This window comes from Thalassophryne amazonica, chromosome 12, assembly GCF_902500255.1.
Source record: "Thalassophryne amazonica chromosome 12, fThaAma1.1, whole genome shotgun sequence".
In the NCBI taxonomy this organism is placed as follows: Eukaryota; Metazoa; Chordata; class Actinopteri; order Batrachoidiformes; family Batrachoididae; genus Thalassophryne; species Thalassophryne amazonica.
Genome location: NC_047114.1, coordinates 88633056 through 88661010, shown reverse-complemented (window position 1 = coordinate 88661010; position 27955 = coordinate 88633056). Strand labels below are relative to the sequence as shown.

At 39.8% G+C, this 27955-nt stretch overlaps 1 protein-coding gene across 2 annotated transcripts in view; it reads right to left on the bottom strand.

Annotated features, from left to right (window-relative positions):
• arhgap21b (Rho GTPase activating protein 21b) overlaps window positions 1–27955 on the bottom strand; it is a 124732-nt gene that overhangs the window by 91330 nt on the left and 5447 nt on the right. For both annotated transcript variants that reach the window (XM_034182805.1, XM_034182806.1), the window contains exon 2: window positions 23969–24175. In XM_034182805.1, the coding sequence (XP_034038696.1) occupies window positions 23969–24040 (72 nt within the window). In that variant the 5' untranslated portion in view covers window positions 24041–24175. The remainder of the gene's footprint in view (window positions 1–23968; window positions 24176–27955) is intronic.

Sequence of the window (27955 nt, the reverse complement as noted above, 5' to 3'; positions counted from 1 at the left end):
TTCTTTTCAGCACTGTAGCCAGGCTGACAAAGAGTCAGAGCTCTATTGAGCTGAGTATTCCATTAACTTTAACTAGTAATGACTTCATGACTTTCTTTGCTAACAAAATTTTAACTATTAGAGAAAAAATTACTCATAACCATCCCAAAGACGTATCGTTATCTTTGGCTGCTTTCAGTGATGCCGGTATTTGGTTAGACTCTTTCTCTCCGATTGTTCTGTCTGAGTTATTTTCATTAGTTACTTCATCCAAACCATCAACATGTTTATTAGACCCCATTCCTACCAGGCTGCTCAAGGAAGCCCTACCATTATTTAATGCTTCGATCTTAAATATGATCAATCTATCTTTGTTAGTTGGCTATGTACCACAGGCTTTTAAGGTGGCAGTAATTAAACCATTACTTAAAAAGCCATCACTTGACCCAGCTATCTTAGCTAATTATAGGCCAATCTCCAACCTTCCTTTTCTCTCAAAAATTCTTGAAAGGGTAGTTGTAAAACAGCTAACTGATCATCTGCAGAGGAATGGTCTATTTGAAGAGTTTCAGTCAGGTTTTAGAATTCATCATAGAACAGAAACAGCATTAGTGAAGGTTACAAATGATCTTCTTATGGCCTTGGACAGTGGACTCATCTCTGTGCTTGTTCTGTTAGACCTCAGTGCTGCTTTTGATACTGTTGACCATAAAATTTTATTACAGAGATTAGAGCATGCCATAGGTATTAAAGGCACTGCGCTGCGGTGGTTTGAATCACATTTGTCTAATAGATTACAATTTGTTCATGTAAATGGGGAATCTTCTTCACAGACTAAAGTTAATTATGGAGTTCCACAAGGTTCTGTGCTAGGACCAATTTTATTCACTTTATATATGCTTCCCTTAGGCAGTATTATTAGACGGTATTGCTTAAATTTTCATTGTTACGCAGATGATACCCAGCTTTATCTATCCATGAAGCCAGAGGACACACACCAATTAGCTAAACTGCAGGATTGTCTTACAGACATAAAGACATGGATGACCTCTAATTTCCTGCTTTTAAACTCAGATAAAACTGAAGTTATTGTACTTGGCCCCACAAATCTTAGAAACATGGTGTCTAACCAGATCCTTACTCTGGATGGCATTACCCTGACCTCTAGTAATACTGTGAGAAATCTTGGAGTCATTTTTGATCAGGATATGTCATTCAAAGCGCATATTAAACAAATATGTAGGACTGCTTTTTTGCATTTACGCAATATCTCTAAAGTCAGAAAGGTCTTGTCTCAGAGTGATGCTGAAAAACTAATTCATGCATTTATTTCCTCTAGGCTGGACTATTGTAATTCATTATTATCAGGTTGTCCTAAAAGTTCCCTAAAAAGCCTTCAGTTAATTCAAAATGCTGCAGCTAGAGTACTGACGGGGACTAGAAGGAGAGAGCATATCTCACCCATATTGGCCTCTCTTCATTGGCTTCCTGTTAATTCTAGAATAGAATTTAAAATTCTTCTTCTTACTTATAAGGTTTTGAATAATCAGGTCCCATCTTATCTTAGGGACCTCGTAGTACCATATCACCCCAATAGAGCGCTTCGCTCTCAGACTGCAGGCTTACTTGTAGTTCCTAGGGTTTGTAAGAGTAGAATGGGAGGCAGAGCCTTCAGCTTTCAGGCTCCTCTCCTGTGGAACCAGCTCCCAATTCAGATCAGGGAGACAGACACCCTCTCTACTTTTAAGATTAAGCTTAAAACTTTCCTTTTTGCTAAAGCTTATAGTTAGGGCTGGATCAGGTGACCCTGAACCATCCCTTAGTTATGCTGCTATAGACGTAGACTGCTGGGGGGTTCCCATGATGCACTGTTTCTTTCTCTTTTTGCTCTGTATGCACCACTCTGCATTTAATCATTAGTGATCGATCTCTGCTCCCCTCCACAGCATGTCTTTTTCCTGGTTCTCTCCCTCAGCCCCAACCAGTCCCAGCAGAAGACTGCCCCTCCCTGAGCCTGGTTCTGCTGGAGGTTTCTTCCTGTTAAAAGGGAGTTTTTCCTTCCCACTGTAGCCAAGTGCTTGCTCACAGGGGGTCGTTTTGACCGTTGGGGTTTTACATAATTATTGTATGGCCTTGCCTTACAATATAAAGCGCCTTGGGGCAACTGTTTGTTGTGATTTGGCGCTATATAAAAAAATTGATTGATTGATTGATCTGTACATGAAAACCTTTACTTTGTAGACTACCTGCTAGAAAAATAATTAAAAGACGTTACTGTCAAACACACTCATCTTCAATCGCATATCCAAGATTGGGTTGCGCTCGGCGTATTACGACGTATATCAGCATGCTTCAACGTGTTCTTACCTTACACAAAACATAGACGTACTCCAGTATATGCCAGTATTTTTAAAACTGGTCGGCATATGCTGGCTATATTGTTGTGAAAGTGTAGGAACACGGACCCACAACAGGGGGCGACAATGAACGGACAATGGAGGAATCAAATAACACTGTTTTTACTGTTGTGAAAAAAGGGCACAACAAATACAACTGATAACAATAGAGAGATTAAGTCTAATTCAAAGGTGTCGTGTGGGCAGGCTCGACGATAGGAGACGTCTGTCCAAGTCGAACCGGAACCAACCCGATCTCCTCCGCCACCGGACCCCGGGGATACTGGAGCCGCCAAGTCCCGAATTCCCAGGTGGCCACTGCCTCCGCTCGCCGGATCCAGTACTGCTGGCAGGAAACAGAAACAGTCAGGTGTGGATGCGGCTGCACCCAGCAACACGGAGGGTGGAGAGTCCACCTCCACCTCTCGTCAACAACAATCAAGAATGTGCAGAGTAAGCAGTTATCTCTCAGGGGGAAAAGGAGTGCAGTCCTAGCTCCCAGTCACCAGCTCCTGCGGTCCAGAGATTAAACAGGTACTCCTGCAAAAACACGTACAGAACAATACTCACGAACGGCTGAGAGTCGTTACCTCTTAGGTATGGCGATATCTCGGCAAATGAGGTGGAGATGCCGTCCTGCTGATATACCTCCGTATTGATTGGGATCAGCTGTCTCTAGTGATGGATGACAGCTGTCGTCCTGGCTGCTCCTGTGAGGCGGCAGCGCCCTCTGGTGCCTGGAGCCCGCACTCCAGGAAGGGCGCCCTCTAGTGGTGGTGGGCCAGCAGTACCTCCTCTTCAGCGGCCCACACAACATATATCATCAAGGTGTGACAGGGCCTTAACCACTAAGCCACTGTGCTGCCCTTCAAAGATGTCACTATGGACTGTAAACATTTCTACTCTATTTATTATATTTTAAATCCACAAAATTCTTAAAAGTAAAACTAGCTGATAAATTAATAATAATAATAGCAATAATAATAATAATAGTAAAAACTCAACAGTTGAAGCTCTTCCAAGGTGGACAGGCCAACTAATACAAGCACAAATACCAAAAATTGTAGGTGAAGCAGTCTGTGCACATTTGCTTACACAGAAAGAACCCATACAGAGAGACCAATACGCCAGGGACAGCTATAAAACAAAACCAAAACAAAAAATGGCTGACACCATCCAATGACACACTACGGGCCTTAGTTCATAGCTTTGAAATGTAAAAGCTAGTTTCAGTTGGCTGCTAAATTCTACACCACATCCTGTCCAAACCAAGCACTTAACTGTGAAAAGCCTGAGATAATGATACAACGGGCCACTTGAGAGCCTGAGTGTTCCAGGTCAGGACGAGGGAGTGCTACGGTACCACAGTCTGTGCCGTCTGTTATGTTACATCATGACACAGCATGGGAAAAGAAAAAAATGTGAGCCATTTTTACACAAAAACCAAACAAAAAAAACCTAGTGCGGGCTCTAGATTGGGTGCTGTTTATAAAATAGGTAGTTGACATTTTTCAAGGGTGGTAATAAATTATGCAGAGTTTCTATGAGTTAGAATGGTGTGTGAGTCCAGATTTTTGTTTTAGATCCGTGGACCTCAACAGTTTAAAAAAGAATGCAATCATTTTGTTTCCTGTTAATTATGGAACTTTTAATGTTAATTTATTGTCTTAATGTATTTATAAATTGTTTAGGTTCTTGTTATCACACACACACTATTATTATCATCATCATTATTATTAGTATTATTATTTTGTTTTAATATTACTATTTTGTCATTTGATTTTTTTTTAAATGGATCACAATGGAAATAAGTGCTTTCACTTTCTTGTGTCATCCATGTATTTTTAACATATTTACAAATATATTATGTACTTACATTGAACTTACTAAATAAAATTTTGCATGCATGCTCGCTTTTAATATATAGCTGATTTACCTCCCCCTGCTGGAATGGTGTGAGTCCAGAATGTAATTATCAGTTCACTGTTTAGGGTTGTTAACTAATATTTTCAAAAATATTAGTCATATCAAATATTCCGTTTTGGTGGCGTTCATTCTTGACCAAAAATACCTAAGCACAGCAAACGGCAAATGTCAGCCCTCAACAGTTTGTCCAAGACCTAAGTTACTTGCATTCTTGGTCTTCTCTTGGTCTTCTCTGCATTCTGCCGCAAGCAGGTGGTTTTATTTTTTACACACCCACAAACAGTGACAGTGGCGGAAGACATCAAACGCACAACACTTCTCACTCATGGTAACAGCAACATGACACTTAACTAAACTGACTAAACCAATTAAACTACAAAAATACAAATCAACAACACTAACAACACTGTTAAACTAACATGAACCACAATAACAACATTTTAAACCCCCAAACCCTGAACTTCCATGGTGTGTTGCAGCATGTCTATTGTTCACTGTTGTGAGCTAATTTCACTAATTTCTACAAAAATAGTAGTACTATCAACTTTCCGTTTTCGCAATATTCATCCTTGACCCAAAATACATAAGCATACCAAACGGCAAATATCAGCTCTCACCAGATTTTCCATGATCAAAGCCATACACACACATGCATACATGCACGCAGAGGCTACTTGGCTATAATAATATAGATGATTCCTCTGAAATAATGGGTGTATTTAGTCATATCACATTTACTGTAAATTCATTACCAAATTATCATGGAGCAATGGAGGTACTCCCCCCCCAAACTAAGTTCTAATTCTAAAGCGGAAAACATTTCATGCTGCGAGCTCCCCAACCAAATAATTTCATACAAAGCATTTTAATTAAACCTCTGTGAATTGACCAACAGTTTAACAAGCACACATCCAAACTTTCTTGATCAATTTCCATAGTCTAGTAGTCATTTAAATAATTTTTCAAGCACAATTTAAGAGGGAATAGACATTAAAGGACATTGCGCCACCATTCAGTTATTCTGTCTGATGTTATGTTTTTGTTGTTACCGTATATACAGAAAACAGCATGAGCTGGTGACGCGTTTCGCTGCATAAACAACACCATGGAACCACCTTGGGTCCTGGATGGCACAACGCAGTTTGTTAGTCATACGTCTTGTAGATGGTGACAAAATACTGACACGGCGCCCACATTTAGAGAAGGAGTCACACAGGCTGATCATGTAGCACTGCTGGGCAATATTACTGATGCAAATTTTCATATCTGTAGATATCAATAATTAACTTGTTCAGCTTTTAATGACCAATACCAATATTTTCCTGTATTACTGTGGGTCCCTATTAAAAACAAAATACTAACTCAACTAATTTCTTTTGGTTTCTCCCATTTTACTCATGGTTGCCACAGTAGATGAGGTATGAATCTGCATGCTGACAAAATACATACACCCGTAAAGAAAGTCAATATTTTGAAGACTTTGGACCAAAAATATTCACACCAGTGTTATTGCTCGGACCATGTATCTAACACATTAAGCAATGGATTTATGTGTTCAAACAGAACAAAAATAGCTACCAGCTCTTTCAATTATATACTGGTTTTTGAACAGAATTGAATGTATAAAACAAAACAGAAGAGCTACTTAAGTCAAAAGAGCTGTTTCAAAGACCTCTGACACACCTTATACAATTTGTTCAAAGAAACAAACAATGTAGTAGAAAAAGTCAATTGTCCAGCCATTCTTTATTTTCCCCTAAGAGACCACAGACACAATCGTAAGGCAACAGGAAGTGACAGACTTCTTTTATCCAATTGATGGTCAATTTTCCCTTCCGACTGCCATCAGTCAGCCATATGATGACTGCACAGAGCAGTCTGCAAATGGCAGGCAGCCTAAATGAGTTAAACACTGAGCTTTAATAAGAACAATCCCGTTGTGGCGACTGAGGTTCTGTTGGTCAATAACCTCCCACAGAGCTAAATGTGGCCTGTGCATTATCAACCAAAACACTAATCAGTTTCATATGTGACATTTCTGTTTTGCTGGAATGAATTGAGTCATCCAAATGAATCCTGTGAAGATGATTTCCTACATCAGCAGAATAATCAGTGCATAATGTTAAATACATGTGCTTCAAATTAAATATGACAGCAGAGGAATTCAGGTAGTAAGTAGACATAAAGCCCAAACTGCACATTTTGACTCAGGACTGTAGTGCAGTGGTTGGATAACAGTTAAAAGGATACATGACTTGTGGGCCACTTATTAAAGGGGTTAGAAAATTTAATGGTTGGACTCTCGGAAAGGTTTCTTGCAGTAGTTCAGCGACCTAACAGACTTAACGACGTAAAGTCTGTATGGTCCCAAGTTTACATTTTTACACAAAAAACTGTCCAAGTTGCTTGTGGTACCATAAATCTTTTAAAAGATGGACTGTATGGAGGAATGCAACTTTTTTTGTTAGGTTTTTTCTCTGCTCTAAAACATCACTAAGGGGTTACTGGTTCTTCAGGTACGCCCTTACATACAGCCAAAGGTTTCCCAATTACCTCGGATTTATCCCAGTTTGATTTGGAAGCTTTTACAAGAAATTTCATCAATTTCTGAAATCTTCTATAATGTTTACAGAGGCATTCACCTTGGCGTATGTTATACAAATAATGAATGTTTATGAGCTCAATGGTACGAATATTTCATGAGGTGAAAGCTGGAACATACCATTCAACGAGGCGAGCATGCGCGACATGCGCGTGCACAAGTATGCGTGCGCACATGTAGGTGCGTGCACAAGGACGTGCATGCGTGTATGTGTGTGCACGTGTGTGCGTGCGTGCATGAGAGAGTGCAATGGTACCAAACGTATGGAACCATTTTTCACTATAAATGGAACCAAGCCGCACTCTGAATGCAATGCAACACAAATGGGATGAATTTATCCATGTCATGTGACATACAAAGCAACAATCAAATGACAAGGATCCACTCAGCCATTATATAAAATCTGCCACCTACTGAAAATCTGACACTGTTGACAGAAACTCAATGCAACTGCTAAAAGCCCATTATCCGAGTGCCTGGCAGCTACATGGGACCTGAAAGGCTATTTTTGGAATGGCTGCCCTCTTGTGCACACAATCCTACCTGCTCTGTGCACCACACGCTGTATATAAAATAATTGTTTTGTAGCAGATTAATCATTTTCTGGCAAACCTTGGATGATGAAAACCGCTCTAATCAGTTTTGGAATCACAGAAGACTGTTTCATCTGGACTCTTTTGTTCCACTCTTTCGGGCTCCATGAGGACTGTATTTTGGAACAGCTTAAGGTAACTATTTTTATGTTTTTACAGCTTAGTAAAACAGTTGCATGTTCATTCCTAGCTGTAAAAGTATGTCTATGATAGATTTAATATCTTGTTAAATGGATCAGATGAGCTCCGCTGTATGCGCACTGATGGAATGACTGGCACCCAAGATGAGCATTTACGCAAAACGCAAGCTCGCAAAAGAGTGATTTTGCAGTGAATCACGGACAAACACAAAGTTAAAAGTTGGATTACGGTGTAAAAGTGGCTGTGTGTTTCAAGCTGCGGAAGAAATAATGCCAGTGAAGCCGCGAGAAGGAGCGCAGAGACACAAAACAACAGCGCGCAAAAGAGCGATATTGCAGACATAACACAAAGTTCAAAGTTGTATCACAGTGAATGTAAGCCGTGGAAGAAATAATGATTTTTTTTCTTGTGGTCACAGAGAGATGGGTGAATGCACAGAATGGCTGCATTTCACTCTGGAACACAGGTGAACCACAGCCTGGTGCGGACCGGCCAGTGTTTTGCCAAAGTAGTCATTCCCATCAGAATTTGTATCCAGGACCACGCACTCACTCAGTGCAGTCTTTTTTTGGACTGCGTTTAAAAAAATTTGTGACAACATCTTGAATTGGGACGTTGGAGGTTTGGACCAAACCCATGCCTAAACATGCACCAAGGTCACGTTATCATGGAGCTACATGGATCATATGTGGCTTGATGTGGATCATATGCAGCAACATGAGCCACTCGAGGCTGGATGGGGCTCAAATAACAGGTCGGACGTGGGCCACTAGAGGCTGATACCTGGCACATGCAAGGTACAGAGAGGCACATAGAGGCGCCTTAGTAGCGGATAAGTGACAGCTTAAAATGTGGCTCATTCTTCAAATAATCAGACACACCCATGCATGGCTCATTATTCATGGTGTATTATTTGGTGGGACAAAGGCTTAAATGGTTCTCACCAGGATTTTTTGAGGCTACTATAAGACAGGCCGGGGGTTTGAGGGCCACCAAGGCTTTCCAGTGTCCCAAGGTCTGAACACTACAACTAAACCCACATGGAGCTCTGCGACACACAGGATGGATCATGAATTGAATCAAAATGAATGAGTTTATATGTATTTACATATTTAGGTTTAATTATTTTATTATAAAATGTGCGACGTGAGGTGTGCTGTTGGGCGATGGCTGGAACTAACCACTAAAAAAATAACGTATGCACACAAAAGCCCAAACTGCGCACTGTAAAGTTTATGTACAAAAATGGTCACAGAAAATGCAGATTTATAAAAGGTGGGATAAAAGGCTGTACAAAAGATAAATGACGGACTGGGTGACAATTAAATGATTAATTTTAGGTCATATCGTCCACACCTACTCATGACTCCGTAAGCTCTTCCAAGGCATTTCAAAGGCTGAGGGATCCAGAGACATTAATGTCACAGCAGAGATTAGTGAATCTTTCTATAAGTTCACGACATTTTCATCACATTCAGACACACATCTGATGGCTGAGTCCAGAAACTCATTGAAAGCCAACTCAAACACTACGACTGCTCCCCTTTAAAGGGATCACTGTAAACTGAAGATTTAAAACATATATTTATACTCCCTGACAAACACCTTGATTCAGGATAGTTTTAAATCAATATTTGTATAATGTCTCCCTTTATTTTCCATGTTTAGTGCTTTCCATGCATTGATTCATTTGTGAAGTCAGGCCACAGTATTAACACTGACTGCCACATATAGGGCTGTCACGATTAGGAATTTCTGGAGACAATTAATTGTCAGACAAATAATTGCGATTGACAAATATATTGTCTATTTTTTTTTCCCTTATTTATATTCTTCTATTTTAGTATAATTACACAACTCTGGAAGAACGTTTGGCTTCTGTGAGTGGAGAAACTCGGAATGGCGCAACATTTTCATTTTTATCTTCATTTTACATACAGTCCCAACTTTTCTGATTGGTGATTGTTTCTGTTGCATTTCTGAAATTGTTTCTCCTCATCAGTCACGATTTGTGCTTAAACACTGCATTAAGCTCAAGACTGACCAAATAAATACCTTTGGAAAATAACAGCTGTTAAAGTTCTGAGTTCTCACCTGCTTTTTGTGATCTGTGCGTCTGAACATTGTTTTTTTTGTTGTGGCTCAGTTCATTCATATATTCTCATTTTTTAAATATGTTTTTAAAGATATTTGACCGTTTATTTCATCTCATGATCTCATAAATTCAGCATACGACACGCACATGGTGTGAACGGTAACGGCAGAATCACACCTTTAGAGAAAGTTCAGAGAGAAGTAAAGGCAGCTTCACGTTTTCGTTTTGTTAACATGTTCACTCGGGTTAAAATCCTCTCTCTGCTCCGCTCGCTGTGCACTGAACGCGTCGTGCCTGCATTCAGGAATCTCCCTCACCCACCCTCTCCCTCGCAGTCTGCAGCCTGTTAACTCCGCGCGCGCGCACACACACAGGCACAGACACACACACAGACAGCTCGGCTTTTGAAGAAAACGGCACTGTTTTAATCGGCCGTCAGCCTCCTTGTTATTGTCCCACCTTAAGACGAGAGCGAGGCTGCAGCACAATGACGTCAGATTCTGAGTCGTTTTATGCTTTGTGGATAAAATAAATAATTCACAGTAATCGCGAATATGAAAAATAATCTCGAATATGAAAAATAATCGCGATTGACAAATATTGTAATAATTGTGACAGCCCTAGCCACATATTGTTTTTCTATATTTAAAAACGGGTACAATTGTATTTCATTGTACAGCTGTTGACAACAGACCTATTTGTGAATAGCCCTCCTCTCCATGCACACTCTGAATGCAAATATGAGTATGCACAGGAGAAAGCGTTGTTGTTGAAGAGAAGACAGCTGGCACCACAAATAGAATCCAATTCTGTGGAAAACACTGATGTTATTTGTACTTTGGAAAAACAGTACCCCCACGTGCACTTCAGCATGTCTGAGGCAAGACAAACTAAGGAATTCTGGGCCTTGTTGGAGGTATGCACTCTGGGTGCCTTCTAGTTTTAACACAGTTTCTTGCTTTGGGCCTGTTCTTGTGTATCACTTGTTTCCTGATATTATAATCCTAGTAGCATGGCAACAGCTTCAATCCATGTTCCCCCAAACAATTATTTTCACCAAACTCTTTGGAAACTATTCTCATCACAGTCTCACTGAGCTGAAATTTGTTCAAAACAATAAATGGTACAAACCATTAATGGCGATTTTTAAAAATCAAAACACATTGAAGAACAATCCGACTTAGGAAAATTCTTAAGTCATCAAATCCACTGTATAAAATCATTTCCAGAATATATATACATTTCAAATGGCAACTTTCTGGCTTTAAAAAACACTATAAGAAATCAAGAAAAAAAATTGTGGCAGTCAGTAACGGTTACTTTTTTAGACCAAGCAGAGGGAAAAGAATATGGACTCACTCAATTCTGAGGAATAAATTATGGAATCACCCTGTAAATTTTCATCCCCAAAACTAACACCTGCATCAAATCAGATCTGCTCGTTAGTCTGCATCTAAAAAGGAGTGATCACACCTTGGAGAGCTGTTGCACCAAGTGGACTGACATGAATCATGGCTCCAACACGAGAGATGTCAATTGAAACAAAGGAGAGGATTATCAAACTCTTAAAAGAGGGTAAATCATCACGCAATGTTGCAAAAGATGTTGGTTGTTCACAGTCAGCTGTGTCTAAACTCTGGACCAAATACAAACAACATGGGAAGGTTGTTAAAGGCAAACATACTGGTAGACCAAGGAAGACATTAAAGCGTCAAGACAGAAAACTTAAAGCAATATGTCTCAAAAATCGAAAATGCACAACAAAACAAATGAGGAACGAATGGGAGGAAACTGGAGTCAACGTCTGTGATCGAACTGTGTAAGAAACCGCCTAAAGGAAATGGGATTTACATACAGAAAAGCTAAACTAAAGCCATCATTAACACCTAAACAGAAAAAAACAAGGTTACAATGGCCTAAGGAAAAGCAATCGTGGACTGTGGATGACTGGATGAAAGTCACATTCAGTGATGAATCTCGAATCTGCATTGGGCAAGGTGATGATGCTGGAACTTTTGTTTGGTGCCGTTCCAATGAGATTTATAAAGATGACTGCCTGAAGAGAACATGTAAATTTCCACAGTCATTGATGATATGGGGCTACATGTCAGGTAAAGGCACTGGGGAGATGGCTGTCATTACATCATCAATAAATGCACAAGTTTACGTTGATATTTTGGATACTTTTCTTATCCCATCAATTGAAAGGATGTTTGGGGATGATGAAATCATTTTTCAAGATGATAATGCATCTTGCCATAGAGCAAAAACTGTGAAAACATTCCTTGCAAAAAGACACATAGGGTCAATGTCATGGCCTGCAAATAGTCCGGATCTTAATCCAATTGAAAATCTTTGGTGGAAGTTGAAGAAAATGGTCCATGACAAGACTCCAACCTGCAAAGCTGATATGGCAACAGCAATCAGAGAAAGTTGGAGCCAGATTGATGAAGAGTACTGTTTGTCACTCATTAAGTCCATGCCTCAGAGACTGCAAGCTGTTATAAAAGCCAGAGGTGGTGCAACAAAATACTAGTGATGTGTTGGAGCGTTCTTTTGTTTTTCATGATTCCATATTTTTTTCCTCAGAATTGAGTGACTCCATATTTTTTTTCCCTCTGCTTGGTCTAAAAAAGTAACCGTTACTGCCACAATTTTTTTTCCTGATTTCTTATAGTGTTTCTTAAAGCCAGAAAGTTGCCATTTGAAATGACTTTAGTTTTGTGTCATGTCTGTGATCTGCTTTTTTTCTACAAAATTAAACAACTGAATGAACATCCTCCGAGGCCGGTGATTCCATAATTTTTGCCAGGGGTTGTACATACATATTCTATATTCTATTTCTACCTCATTTCTTATGTCTTGTATCGTTACAAGTATTATTATTATTGCTTATCCTTGCACACGCTGTTTGATGAACATTTTCCTCTACTTGCACCCACCTTGTGTGTTCTTTTTTTTAAGAGCTGACGTAACATGTGAATTTCTCCTCTGTGAGAACAATAAAGTTTATCCTTATCCTTACTACCTCTCTCAGTGCAGTAGCGAAGCAACAAACAAGAGCAGCACATCTGCGGTGAGCTTTACAAACATTTTCACGCTTTTCTTTTCTTTCAGTGTCTGTGTGCGTCCTTTGGCTGTGTTAATGTGGCTAAAACAGAAGCTAAAAACAGAGCAGTACACACGTTTTGCCTTTTGTCCCCACATGTGCCCAAAGTCTCTTTCTGGGGATGGCATGAAATAAGAGCACAGATAAAAATTTCTTACACATCAATCAGATAGCCCTTTCCACATGAATACACAAGGTCTTCATTCTTCCTGCTCACAGACTGTGCACACCAGGGCTGTGAAATGAAAATTGTAAAATCTGAGGAAAATTTGCAGGGGGTCTGGGGGGCGCAGCTCCCCAGGAGCCTGGGTCTCAGGCCTTGTGGGGCCCCAGAAACCAAATTAAATTTTCATCTACCGACACATTTTCAACATCTCCTGGAAGAACAAATCTCAAAATTAGTGCATATTTAAATGATCCTAGAATCAACCTTTCATTTGAACCGTCAATGATCATGTTGAAATAACAGAATATGATGTGCAAGTAGGACCTGGAATGACTTTCCTTTTAATTGTAAACCAAATTATGCATTAACTCAGAACAATTAAACTACATGAAATTCATGAAGACTGAAAAGACTGTTAAACCATGTCAAAAACCACAGCTAAAGCTTGTAGAATATTTTAAAAATCAGGGTAAAATATAAATAACATACCTTATAGTAAAAAAGCCACACATTCTTGTGTAAATTCCTGTAAATCCACTCAAAGCCACAGTGTCTTTTTCCCATGAAAAAAGTCTACATTAATAAAAACTAAGTTACATTGTTGTGTAAATTCATGTAGCCTCAATTCATTCAAAGCCACGTCTTTTTTTTTTCAATGAAAGAAAGTCTAGATTCATGAAAGAAAAAAGGCACATAATCTTTTCTGAAATCCTGTTTGAAGAGCACAATGTTTATTTTCCAGAGAGAAAAAAATCTTACCAGTTCACGGAATTCCACGGATTCTTGTCCTTATCACACTTTTTCAAACCGTCTTTCTCGACATCTTCGCTCTGTCTGATGTCTCTCCGTGACACAGACATGCTGCAAAATTCTTCTTTTAAAAACTTGAAAGTTCTAAAAGTGTGCGATGTCCACATGCTACGTTTAGCTAAGCTTCGCACTGGAGCCACACAGTGTCACCGCAGCAGCCAACCAGTCCTGCTTTATGACAACTGTCACAACAGCCAGGCTTTGAGTGGCATTTTTCCCTCTGCGAAACTCCGCGGATCCGAGGAAACTGATATGTATCTGTAACACACAGATCAGTGTCCGCGGACTTATAAACTTGCATGATGTCATAAAAAAAAAAAAAGAACGCTTTGCGATAAGCATTTTAAAAACTCAGTTACGAGTTTTGAGAAACAATATAGAGCCATAATGGAGAAAGGGCCTTGAACCATAACTATTCTAATCAATTGTTCTATGCTGACAATGCAACTATTCTGTAATTATACGATGATAAAATAAAATGTATCAATATTATAATGTTGTTTGGATTAAAGACCTGAGGTGGACTGTTGTTGTAGTTTAAATTACAGACTGTCTTTATTGCACTTATGGTTTTTTTTTTCTATTTCTGTTTTTTTTTTTTTTGTTTATTAAGAAGTCCTTGCAACTGTTAGAATGGCTGAAGCAGTGGGTCAACCTCTGACTCTGGTCTGCTTGAGGTTTCTTCATCATTAATCACCAGATGGAGTTTTTCCTTACCATTGCTGCCTGTGTGTTTGCTTTTTGGGGGCGGGGGTGGTTTGGGTGGTAAGGTTAGCCCGTACTCGTGTGATGGTCCTTGAGGCAGCACTGTTGTGATTTGGCACTATATAAATAAATTTTATTGAACTTATGTTTATATTTATGGTAGGTTTATGTTTTTTGTGAAATGAAAAGGGATTTTTAGGAGTCTAAAATCTGGTTTGCTAGAATTTAATTCATTCTAATCACAACAGAAAGAACTCTAAACTACACTGTGTGTACACAATTACAAGTGAGTATTCTTACACCATTATTATTTACAACTCCAAACCATATAAACCTAATAGTTGCAGGATTTAATAATTCTCAGGTGATATGCATTTGTGTGGCCTAAAGTGATTAACACCAAACATCAAGGTGTGCATGATTATATAACAACTTTACTACCTGGGGTAAAATGGGTCCAAAAAGTGATTTAACTGACTCTGTAAAGTTAAAAACTGCAAAATGCCATTCAGTAAACTGTTACACTCTTCAAGCGGCTAAACTATTGAGATGGGACTGCAAGACCATCAATGGTTTTCTTGCAAGTAGACAAGGTCACAAAAAACACAGCTCAGAAAAGAAACAAATTAAACAAATAAAAGAGACTTGTGACAAACTAAATCTTGAGCTACCAGCAATCCACCAGTGCCACCATATTCCATAACTACAACATACCTACAGAGCCCAAAAGTACAAGGTGTCAAATGCAATGTAAAAAAGGCTGAATTACAACTACCACTGAATAGAACGACAAGATGAAGTGCCAAGAATTAAGTGAAGACTGAATCTTGAGGGACCAGTAGGATGGATCTGTGGTTGGATAATTAATGGACACGCCATCGCTTCAAATCAGGCCCCACATCGTGGAATGAAGATGGACTGAACAATCAACCCCCGAGCCTACTCCTTCTTTCTGGAAGACACTTTCATCAAGCAGTGTTACAGGAAGGCCATGGTCACAGGACATGATCGGGCCTTTTTGGTGGCTGTGCCCAAATATTGGAACAGTTTGCCTTTACACATCAGAGCTGCTCCAACTCTAGAGACTTTTAAATCTGCTCTTAAGACTTATCTTTTTGCTTTAGCTTTTAAGACAATATAAGCAGTATGTGTCTGTTTTTTTTTTTACTTGTCTTTCATTTATTTGGATTTTAATTGCTGTTTTTTGTAATGTTGTTTGTAATGTTTTTGATATTGTTGTTTAACACGTGAAGCACTTTGGGCAGCTGGTGTTGTTGAAAATGTGCTATACAAATAAAATTGACATTGACATGGCTCCATCACATCATCAAAGTACTCTACTGTTTGGATAGCCAGCACATACCTCAAAGATGACCAATAAATAATTTAGAAAGGGACATGTAGTTATATTTTGGTGTAAAGATGGATATTTTTAAACATGCAACACCTTGGAGCTAGTAATGCTGTTATTTCATATTACTTCTAACATGATACAGATAGGGCTGGGTACCGAACTTCGGTTCTTTTGTGGCACCAACCAAAATGCTTCAGTAGTACCGAGTATCAAAACATGCTTCGTCTTTCGGCGCCAAGTTTCGGTACCCGGAGGTTAATCACGTGCAAGAAGAGCGGTCTGCAGCCATCCTCCTCTCAGCATTCAAGTCCACCTGTGGACGTTACAGAGCACGAGCAGCCTGATTCAAAATCTCCACCACCGGACTCCGCTTTAACTGCAACTTAATACGTGCATCGTTTTGAAGCTTGAAGCAATGAAGCAGTGTTCCGACCCGCTGCTTCGGTTATTTGCTTCGCTGCCTTTCAAATCTGCTTCTTAACCCCTCTCGGAGCCATTAAAATATGTCAATCATGAGTCACTTTGTGCGAATTAAAACTAACTGGGACTCCTGTCTTGTTGCGAGAAAGAAATGTTCCATTCAAACAGCTCCAAACGCTGCGCGGCTCTCTGCTGAGCGAGTCACATTAGAAAGATAGAGTCCGGTCGGAATCAATTATTTCAAAGCGCATCGACGTTTAATCAAATGATACGATACCTCTTTCCAAATAACATTTGTATTGTGATACAAACAAACCACAATCGATCAAAAGTTTTTTCCTCCCACAATGACACGTTCTGTGCTGATGTGCAGCAGCCAGCTGAGCTCAGCTCAGATTCTATGGAGAGACATTCATGCTAAAATGTCTGAAAGGAAATGCTTTTGACAAAAGCTACAGAGTGCCTCTACTGGTGGTTGGCTCTCACTGCGGTATTGTATCACTTCCTGTTCCGGAGCACAGCGGTGTTTTGCTGTATCTGTTAGCTGTTTAATCTGCGCAGTTAGATTGATCTAGTTATCTAGATTACGATTTGTTTCCCAGTGTAATCTTTACGTGCCTTAACTAAAGCACTCCTTCTGCTGAATCACCTCTAAATTATTTACACATTATTCACTTTGCGTGTTTTTAGGAATCCGCTAGCTTAGCGTAGCTACTAGCTCTTAGCCGATTTAGCATGGCGGCTTCTCCTGTCTCTCCTGCACTTTTCTGCTCTGGGTGTGAAATGTTTAGTTATTCCTCGGCCTCCTTTAGCAGTAACGGTACCTGTAATAAGTGTAGCTTATTCGTAGCTTTGGAGGCCAGGCTGGGCGAATTGGAGACTCGGCTCCGCACCGTGGAAAATTCTACAGCTAGCCAGGCCCCTGTAGTCGGTGCGGACCAAGGTAGCTTAGCTGCCATTAGTTACCCCCTGGCAGATCCCGAGCAGCCGGGAAAGCAGGCCGACTGGGTGACTGTGAGGAGGAAGCGTAGCCCTAAACAGAAGCCCCGTGTACACCGCCAACCCGTTCACATTTCTAACCGTTTTTCCCCACTCGACGACACACCCGCCGAGGATCAAACTCTGGTTATTGGCGACTCTGTTTTGCGAAATGTGAAGTTAGCGACACCAGTAACCATAGTCAATTGTCTTCCGGGGGCCAGAGCAGGCGACATTGAAGGAAATTTGAAACTGCTGGCTAAGGCTAAGCGTAAATTTGGTAAGATTGTAATTCACGTCAGCAGTAATGACACCCGGTTACGCCAATCGGAGGTCACTAAAATTAACACTGAATCGGTGTGTAACTTTGCAAAAACAATGTTGGACTCTGTAGTTTTCTCTGGGCCCCTCCCCAATCAGACCGGGAGTGACATGTTTAGCCGCATGTTCTCCTTGAATTGCTGGCTGTCTGAGTGGTGTCCAAAAAATGAGGTGGGCTTCATAGATAATTGGCAAAGCTTCTGGGGAAAACCTGGTCTTGTTAGGAGAGACGGCATCCATCCCACTTTGGATGGAGCAGCTCTCATTTCTAGAAATCTGGCCAATTTTCTTAAATCCTCCAAACCGTGACTATCCAGGGTTGGGACCAGGAAGCAGAGTTGTAGTCTTACACACCTCTCTGCAGCTTCTCTCCCCCTGCCATCCCCTCATTACCCCATCCCCGCAGAGACGGTGCCTGCTCCCAGACTACCAATAACCAGCAAAAATCTATTTAAGCATAAAAATTCAAAAAGAAAAAATAATATAGCACCTTCAACTGCACCACAGACTAAAACAGTTAAATGTGGTCTATTAAACATTAGGTCTCTCTCTTCTAAGTCCCTGTTGGTAAATGATATAATAATTGATCAACATATTGATTTATTCTGCCTTACAGAAACCTGGTTACAGCAGGATGAATATGTTAGTTTAAATGAGTCAACACCCCCGAGTCACACTAACTGTCAGAATGCTCGTAGCACGGGCCGAGGCGGAGGATTAGCAGCAATCTTCCATTCCAGCTTATTAATTAATCAAAAACCCAGACAGAGCTTTAATTCATTTGAAAGCTTGACTCTTAGTCTTGTCCATCCAAATTGGAAGTCCCAAAAACCAGTTTTATTTGTTATTATCTATCGTCCACCTGGTCGTTACTGTGAGTTTCTCTGTGAATTTTCAGACCTTTTGTCTGACTTAGTGCTTAGCTCAGATAAGATAATTATAGTGGGCGATTTTAACATCCACACAGATGCTGAGAATGACAGCCTCAACACTGCATTTAATCTATTATTAGACTCTATTGGCTTTGCTCAAAAAGTAAATGAGTCCACCCACCACTTTAATCATATCTTAGATCTTGTTCTGACTTATGGTATGGAAATAGAAGACTTAACAGTATTCCCTGAAAACTCCCTTCTGTCTGATCATTTCTTAATAACATTTACATTTACTCTGATGGACTACCCAGCAGTGGGGAATAAGTTTCATTACACTAGAAGTCTTTCAGAAAGCGCTGTAACTACGTTTAAGGATATGATTCCTTCTTTATGTTCTCTAATGCCATATACCAACACAGTGCAGAGTAGCTACCTAAACTCTGTAAGTGAGATAGAGTATCTCGTCAATAGTTTTACATCCTCATTGAAGACAACTTTGGATGCTGTAGCTCCTCTAAAAAAGAGAGCTTTAAATCAGAAGTGCCTGACTCCGTGGTATAACTCACAAACTCGTAGCTTAAAGCAGATAACCCGTAAGTTGGAGAGGAAATGGCGTCTCACTAATTTAGAAGATCTTCACTTAGCCTGGAAAAAGAGTCTGTTGCTCTATAAAAAAAGCCCTCCGTAAAGCTAGGACATCTTTCTACTCATCACTAATTGAAGAAAATAAGAACAACCCCAAGTTTCTTTTCAGCACTGTAGCCAGGCTGACAAAGAGTCAGAGCTCTATTGAGCTGAGTATTCCATTAACTTTAACTAGTAATGACTTCATGACTTTCTTTGCTAACAAAATTTTAACTATTAGAGAAAAAATTACTCATAACCATCCCAAAGACGTATCGTTATCTTTGGCTGCTTTCAGTGATGCCGGTATTTGGTTAGACTCTTTCTCTCCGATTGTTCTGTCTGAGTTATTTTCATTAGTTACTTCATCCAAACCATCAACATGTTTATTAGACCCCATTCCTACCAGGCTGCTCAAGGAAGCCCTACCATTATTTAATGCTTCGATCTTAAATATGATCAATCTATCTTTGTTAGTTGGCTATGTACCACAGGCTTTTAAGGTGGCAGTAATTAAACCATTACTTAAAAAGCCATCACTTGACCCAGCTATCTTAGCTAATTATAGGCCAATCTCCAACCTTCCTTTTCTCTCAAAAATTCTTGAAAGGGTAGTTGTAAAACAGCTAACTGATCATCTGCAGAGGAATGGTCTATTTGAAGAGTTTCAGTCAGGTTTTAGAATTCATCATAGTACAGAAACAGCATTAGTGCAGGTTACAAATGATCTTCTTATGGCCTCGGACAGTGGACTCATCTCTGTGCTTGTTCTGTTAGACCTCAGTGCTGCTTTTGATACTGTTGACCATAAATTTTATTACAGAGATTAGAGCATGCCATAGGTATTAAAGGCACTGCGCTGCGGTGGTTTGAATCATATTTGTCTAATAGATTACAATTTGTTCATGTAAATGGGGAATCTTCTTCACAGACTAAAGTTAATTATGGAGTTCCACAAGGTTCTGTGCTAGGACCAATTTTATTCACTTTATACATGCTTCCCTTAGGCAGTATTATTAGACGGTATTGCTTAAATTTTCATTGTTACGCAGATGATACCCAGCTTTATCTATCCATGAAGCCAGAGGACACACACCAATTAGCTAAACTGCAGGATTGTCTTACAGACATAAAGACATGGATGACCTCTAATTTCCTGCTTTTAAACTCAGATAAAACTGAAGTTATTGTACTTGGCCCCACAAATCTTAGAAACATGGTGTCTAACCAGATCCTTACTCTGGATGGCATTACCCTGACCTCTAGTAATACTGTGAGAAATCTTGGAGTCATTTTTGATCAGGATATGTCATTCAAAGCGCATATTAAACAAATATGTAGGACTGCTTTTTTGCATTTACGCAATATCTCTAAAAGCAGAAAGGTCTTGTCTCAGAGTGATGCTGAAAAACTAATTCATGCATTTATTTCCTCTAGGCTGGACTATTGTAATTCATTATTATCAGGTTGTCCTAAAAGTTCCCTAAAAAGCCTTCAGTTAATTCAAAATGCTGCAGCTAGAGTACTGACGGGGACTAGAAGGAGAGAGCATATCTCACCCATATTGGCCTCTCTTCATTGGCTTCCTGTTAATTCTAGAATACAATTTAAAATTCTTCTTCTTACTTATAAGGTTTTGAATAATCAGGTCCCATCTTATCTTAGGGACCTCGTAGTACCATATCACCCCAATAGAGCGCTTCGCTCTCAGACTGCAGGCTTACTTGTAGTTCCTAGGGTTTGTAAGAGTAGAATGGGAGGCAGAGCCTTCAGCTTTCAGGCTCCTCTCCTGTGGAACCAGCTCCCAATTCAGATCAGGGAGACAGACACCCTCTCTACTTTTAAGATTAGGCTTAAAACTTTCCTTTTTGCTAAAGCTTATAGTTAGGGCTGGATCAGGTGACCCTGAACCATCCCTTAGTTATGCTGCTATAGATGTAGACTGCTGGGGGGTTCCCATGATGCACTGTTTCTTTCTCTTTTTGCTCTGTATGCACCACTCTGCATTTAATCATTAGTGATCGATCTCTGCTCCCCTCCACAGCATGTCTTTTTCCTGGTTCTCTCCCTCAGCCCCAACCAGTCCCAGCAGAAGACTGCCCCTCCCTGAGCCTGGTTCTGCTGGAGGTTTCTTCCTGTTAAAAGGGAGTTTTTCCTTCCCACTGTAGCCAAGTGCTTGCTCACAGGGGGTCGTTTTGACCGTTGGGGTTTTACATAATTATTGTATGGCCTTGCCTTACAATATAAAGCGCCTTGGGGCAACTGTTTGTTGTGATTTGGCGCTATATAAAAAAATTGATTGATTGATTGATTGTTTTCAAGTGTTCTTTTGCACTGGAAATTATCAGTTGCTTATTTTTTCTGTAGGAAAACTGCTTGGAATGGAAAATTACCAAAGCTAAAAAAATAAAACTCAAGATTTGTACTATGTGTAGTATAATTCTCTTTTTGTTACAATTGATCTTCTAAAATTGGTATAGAAAAAAGTATCGTTCAGGAAACGATATCGAAGTGAAGATATCGAAATTGGTACTGGTATCAAAAATTTTTGATTGACACCCAGCCCTAGATACAGAACATGTGACTTGATAAAGTTCTGACTTGGTAACTGGAAGTTTAACTATTTAACTGGCTGCAAAACTCCAGCTGAGCATTTGCCAGTATACAGTTCTATGTCTTCCATAGCATGGGATAAAATCAAACAGTCCTGAGGTTATGTCTAATTCTTTTTTTTTTTGTCCAAATTCCTGCAGGTCCAACAGCTGTCACATGCCTGGGTACCTGTCAAAAACAATCCTTCGAGTCACTGTTCCTCTATGTAAAATTCAATAAATAAAACAATTATGAGAGACAGATCATTATTCCACATGGAATAAAAAACTTTAATATCTCTGTATACTGCACAATACAGTCCACCTATAAATGCAGTACTCTGCAGAGGCTGCGAGTGGTACATAACAATGGCATAAGAATAACGCTGCTGCTGCTCCTGCTGCGAGTACCTCAATTTCATAGTGCTTGGCACTTCTTGGTTAAACACTGAGTTCACACATTCCATGCTATGTTGCACAGACTGGTGTAATGCATATCTTTGTGTTGGCCATTCAGAAAAATAATTAAAATAGGTGCTTTGGTTAATCCATCAATAAGTTGCATACAATTTCAGTCTGCTCTGCAGAGACACTGGAATGTCTTGCTGTATCTAGAGTAAAGGGTCATATGAATGTCAAATGCTTATGTATATAAGCTTTTGTTAAATCAGGATACTATGTTTAAACTGATGCCAGAATAAAGATTGCTTGAAAGTTCCTTGTGTGACAGTACAAAAAAACTTTAAACTGTCCAGTACAACTTTAGTTTAATCACTGTCATATTCTGTTGCGTAATTTTCTCTAGCAATACATATGATTCATAACATCTGAGAAGGATAAAAAATAAATCATGTGTGGATCTTGAGCAACAAACTAAAATTTGTACATACGTCACATGACTTCCAACAGATATTTTTACAAAGTGCTTCTCCGTAAAATATGGAAAGAAAATAATAAAATGTAAATTTTACAGTTATACTTATGTTCAAAGTGCAAGATATAATGAGGTTTAACATAAAAAAGAAGTTTATAAAGGTCACATGTATTTAGGAAGAAAGACTTGGTGAAAGAGTTAAGTTAGACATTTTTTTTTCAAGGTGAACAAGTTTTTCATGTCAAAGATGTGCTTGATGCAGATGCATAGTGAACATGGTGAGTCTGTCAATATCTGCATATGAAGGGAGTGGTAAGATGGCTGCTCCCCAGCCTGAGACCACCACATACTGCAGTATATACACTGAGTAATCCACACTTACAAGGTAGATCTCCGTGTACAAGTCGGATCACCTCACCTGACTGTCCATAGCTGTATTAGTTAACTGCTGCTCTCAAAGCATTATGGGTAGTTGGGCCCTTTTAAGAGTTACGTTATTTTAAAATACAAGTATATATAAAGAACTTGTGATTCATGAAATTTGGCCTATTTACAACAAAGACATGCTTTACAGCGTACTTCCACCAAAATTGTTAGAATAAGTCTCAACATCATAGATGAAGCTGAAAACATTGATGGAATTTTGCAAGTCTGTGAATGAGATACAGCAATTTAGAAGAAATGGCATCACAACCTGAAACTGAACCCACAAAGCTCACAAAGTAAAATGACTAAATAAATTCAAGATTTTTCAACTTTATCCCTTCGCCTCAGGGGTCCCTTATTTATAATTAGGGATGGCCTTTTTGACACCAATGCAGTATGCCTGCATTAAAAAAAATCCAGACTAGTACTCATAGATGTGGTTGGAATATTTCACAAAATTGCATAGATACAATGCACTTCACCAAATACAATGATGTGACGATTACAGATGTGTGACATGCAAGTCAAAACTTCAAACACGTTTTCAGGAAGTGTAGTGCTTCCTCAGGTTTTTCCAGTCACCATTTTTTTGTGTGGGGGCAGACCTTCATCAATTCTGCCAACCCTGCAAATTTCACATTTTAACTTCTTCTACTTTAAGTTGCCGGATCATTTTGACTGCCTTGGAAAATAAACAAATGATCCAATGGGGTTCTGCACTGTTAGCTGTGCCAGCCACATGCTTGGACCACAAAATGCACTGAAAGAATGAAAGTCCTGAGATGAACCTGACTGGAATTATAACAAGCCCAACAAACAATTGTTGGGCTAATATGTTAAAACTGTTAGCCCCCCACAATACTCAGCTTCAAGAAAAAGAAACAAAAGCACAAAAAGACTTACTCGCCAAAAACACTATTATAATCACTTTTTTTTTCAGCATCACCTAGGTTACAGACAAGTTTGATTTGAGTTGTGTTTACCTCGCAGAAAGAAGTTCTTGCTGGTTGTCTCTCATTTTCTTCAAAAGAAGGAATCCACTGTGATGCCATCATTCAGCTCCAGTGATAATGCTGTTATCCACAAACTCCCACATGAAAAAGGTGCCTCTTCAGCGGGATGCAAGAAAAGAAGTTACACTCAGCTCCCTCTGATTTACAACTCCATTTTTGCTTGTTGTCTTACTTCATCTATTATAGAAAGAGAGGAGCAAAACATTTATTAAGTGCATTTGGAGATAAAACACTGGAATGAGTAACAACAGATCTGATGAGTCCACATTAAATACTATTAGTGCATGCACACAAAAACAGTGAACAAACTGACATAGTGACTAACACTGATTACCTCGTTACAATCGCTCCTTTCAGTGGGAGGGACAAATTAGGCAGAAAGTTAGTTTATCCTTGAAACTGATATGTTGGAAACATGAACAACAGGGACGCATAAAGATTTGAGTGACTTTGACAAGGGCCAAATTGTGATGGCTAGCTAGACAACTGGACCAGACCATCTCCAAAACTGCAGCCTCCCATTCTTTGGTGGTCAGTACCTAGTACCTACCAAAAGTGGCCCAAAAAAGGAAAACCAGTGAACTCACAACAAGGTGATTTGGGATGTGCTGGACAAACAAGTTCAATCCATGAAGGCCCTACAATGCAATTTACAGGACATAAAAGATCAGCTGCTAACGTCTTGGTGTCAGGTATCACAATATACCTTCAGAGGTCTAGTGGAGTCCTTGCCTTGATGGGCTGTTTTGATGGCAAAAGGGAGACCTACACAATATTAGGGAGGTGGTCACAACGTTATGGCTAAACTACATAGAAATGTAGTAGTATTAAATATTACTTATTTTTGTCAACTACTATGATTGGAATTTTTTTTCTAAGTATTACACAGGATTACAGTTACATAATATATATAACCTTATGTCATTGTGTAATATATAATCTGTTATAGTAATTGATACAAGGGATAGCATGCAAATTAAACAAGTTAGAAAGATGTTGTACTGCATCAATATGGCATCTCATAAGCCCATATCTGATGACTGTTTATGAATGTAGCGAAATTTGGGTTTCATCAGGGTTCATAAAAGGTTCTGCTCACAGTTTTTAGGGTTGCAAATAGTTATATGTTCAAAACGTCTTAGCAAATTTATTTTCTGCAAACAGTTGCAAACATTTGTAAAACAGTTTTAAGCATTTGAAAATGGTTATAATGTGTTGCTAAAGTTATTTAGTTCGCAACCACTCTCTGACCCAAACAGTATCATTTTCTTCTGCTTTCTCTTCTGCAGAAGGATAGCTGCAGCAGCAGCCAGGTAAAGCAATTTTTCCTCAACAGCATACAGGACATACAGTAAAGACTCTGTCAAACAACATTAAAACTTAACCTGGTTATGGTGCACACTATACGAGGTCTGTTAGAAAACTATATGACCTTTTTATTTTTTTCAAAAACTATATGGATTTGAATCATGTGCGCTTGCATCAGCCAAGCTTGAACCTTCGTGCGCATGCATGAGTTTTTTCACGCCTGTCGGTTGCGTCATTCGCCTGTGGGCAGGCTTTGAGTGAGCACTGGTCCACCCCCCTCGTTGGATTTTCACTGTCAGGGAAATGGCTGAGCGATTGGAGTGGCGCTGAATCAAATTTTTCCAGAAACTATGAGAGACAGCCAGGTGGAAACCATTCGGAAGATTCAGACGGCTTTCCGTGAGGATACTCTGGGCGTCACACAGATTAAGGAGCATTACAACCGGATTAAAGACGGGCCACAGCGGCGGAGGGCACGCCGGGCTCCGAGCGGCCATCAACAGACTGAAACGACCAGATCATTTCCAAAGTGAACGCTGTGTTGATCCGGGACATCGTCTGACTACCAGAGAAATTGCAGAAGAGGAGGACATCAGCACTTTTGCGGCACATTCCACTGTTACAGGAGATTTTGTAATGAAAGACGTGCGGAGGAATTCGCGCGTCGGGACGTAGCCACAATGGCGCACAACAAAAAGGACATCCGTGTTGAAGTCTCACAGGACAAGTTGTGACATGCCCAGCTGTTACACAATTTCTCAGATACTCACTCGACTGAAAAGCCACCGAAAGCCGACTGAATATTCAGAATGGTTTCCAACACGGACGTGCTTTTTGTTGTGCACCATTGCGGCTCCGTCCCGACACGCGAATTCCTCCACACGTCTTTCATTACAAAATCTCCTGTAACAGTGGAATGTGCCGCAAAAGTGCTGATGTCCACCTCTTCTGCAATTTCTCTGGTAGTCAGACGACGTCCCGGATCAACACAGCATTCACTTTGGAAATGATCTGGTCGTTTCAGCCTGTCGATGGCCGCTCGGAGCGCCCTCCGCCGCTGTGGGCCGTCTTTAATCCAGTTGTAATGCTCCTTAATCTGTGTGACGCCCAGCGTATCCTCACTGAAAGCTGTCTGAATCTTCTGAATGGTTTCCATCTGGCTGTCTCTCACAGTTTCTGGAAAAATTTGATTCAGCGCTGCTCCAATCGCTCAGCCATTTCCCTGACAATGAAAATCCGACGAGGGGGGTGGACCAGTGCTCACTCAAAGCCTGCCCACAGGCGAATGACGCAACCAACAGGCGTGAAAAAACTCACACATGCGCAAGAAGGTTCAAGCTTGGCTGATACAAGCGCACATGATTCAAATCCATATAGTTTTTTTTTTTAAATAAAAAGATCGGATAGTTTTCTAACAGACCTCGTATTAGTTGGTGTCAGCAGTTAGTGCACTTGCCTCCCAAACAGTAGGTCCCTGGTTCAAGGCTACCTGTGTGCTAATCGCCTTGTACATATGGAGTTATATAAGGAAGGGCATCAGGTATAAAAACTTGCTCCACATCAATATGCAGAGCCACACTGGATCTGCTGCAGCAACCCCAAGCAAAAATGGGAGAAGGCAAAATATATTGCTAACGTTAACTACACATTTCATTTTAGATAACTATTGGTAATGCTGAAATGGTTACTCAGATAAGTCAGCAGACTTGTACACTGACTTTAAGAATTATCAAGCAAAAATGCCAATCAATCTCACCTTACAGCTAGAGCCCAGCCGATATTATCGGCCGGCCGATATTATCAGCCGATATAAGCCCTTTTCAAAGTACTCACTATTGGCTGAAATTTTGCCGACAGAACGCCGATAATTTCTCATAAACAGAACAGTTACTGAAATAATGTTTGTGTCGGCAATGTAAGATGTCCTTGCACTGTTTGTCCAGTAAATAGAGCTGTGACTCCATTCAACTGAGAGCTGCTTATACCCCTGCTTAAATGTGTTCATCACTGGCCCCCGTAGTTCGCCGTCACACTGCACTGATCGGCTGACAAAAGCATACAAGTACGTTTATAAGGATCTATATCCTTATCTTGAACCTATATCTAAGTTGCAGCAACAAGAGGTACAAGATCAGATGTATTTCACAACTCTTTTTAAGGATATGCATTTGCTAATTTCATAAAGGTTTAATTCTTGATTGCATTTTTTGAACTTGAAAATTCTTCTCAGTTATAAAGTTAATCAATATGAGGACAAAGCTTAAGCTTTTAACTCATACCTTTTTTGTTAAGGGTCCAAAAAAGAACATTTTATTCATTAAAAAATAATAATAATAATGATATCAGCTGATTTATCGGCTATCGGCAAATCAGTCGATTTATCGATTATCTGCATTTTTTCATCCAAATATCGTTATCTGCCTCAAAAAAATCCATATCGGTCGGGCTCTACTTACAGCTTCTCAAACCTGAGAATCTGTTGATTAGCTCTTACAAAAGTGGCAACTTTACACAATGAACAGCTATATCAATATGCAACAAAATGTAGTAGTTCCCACCAAGCTTAGTCCATGAACCAAGGAGGTTTTTGGTATCACTTAAGGGGACTAAACAACATTTACAATCCAGCTTCAGTGTACCATGGCCTAC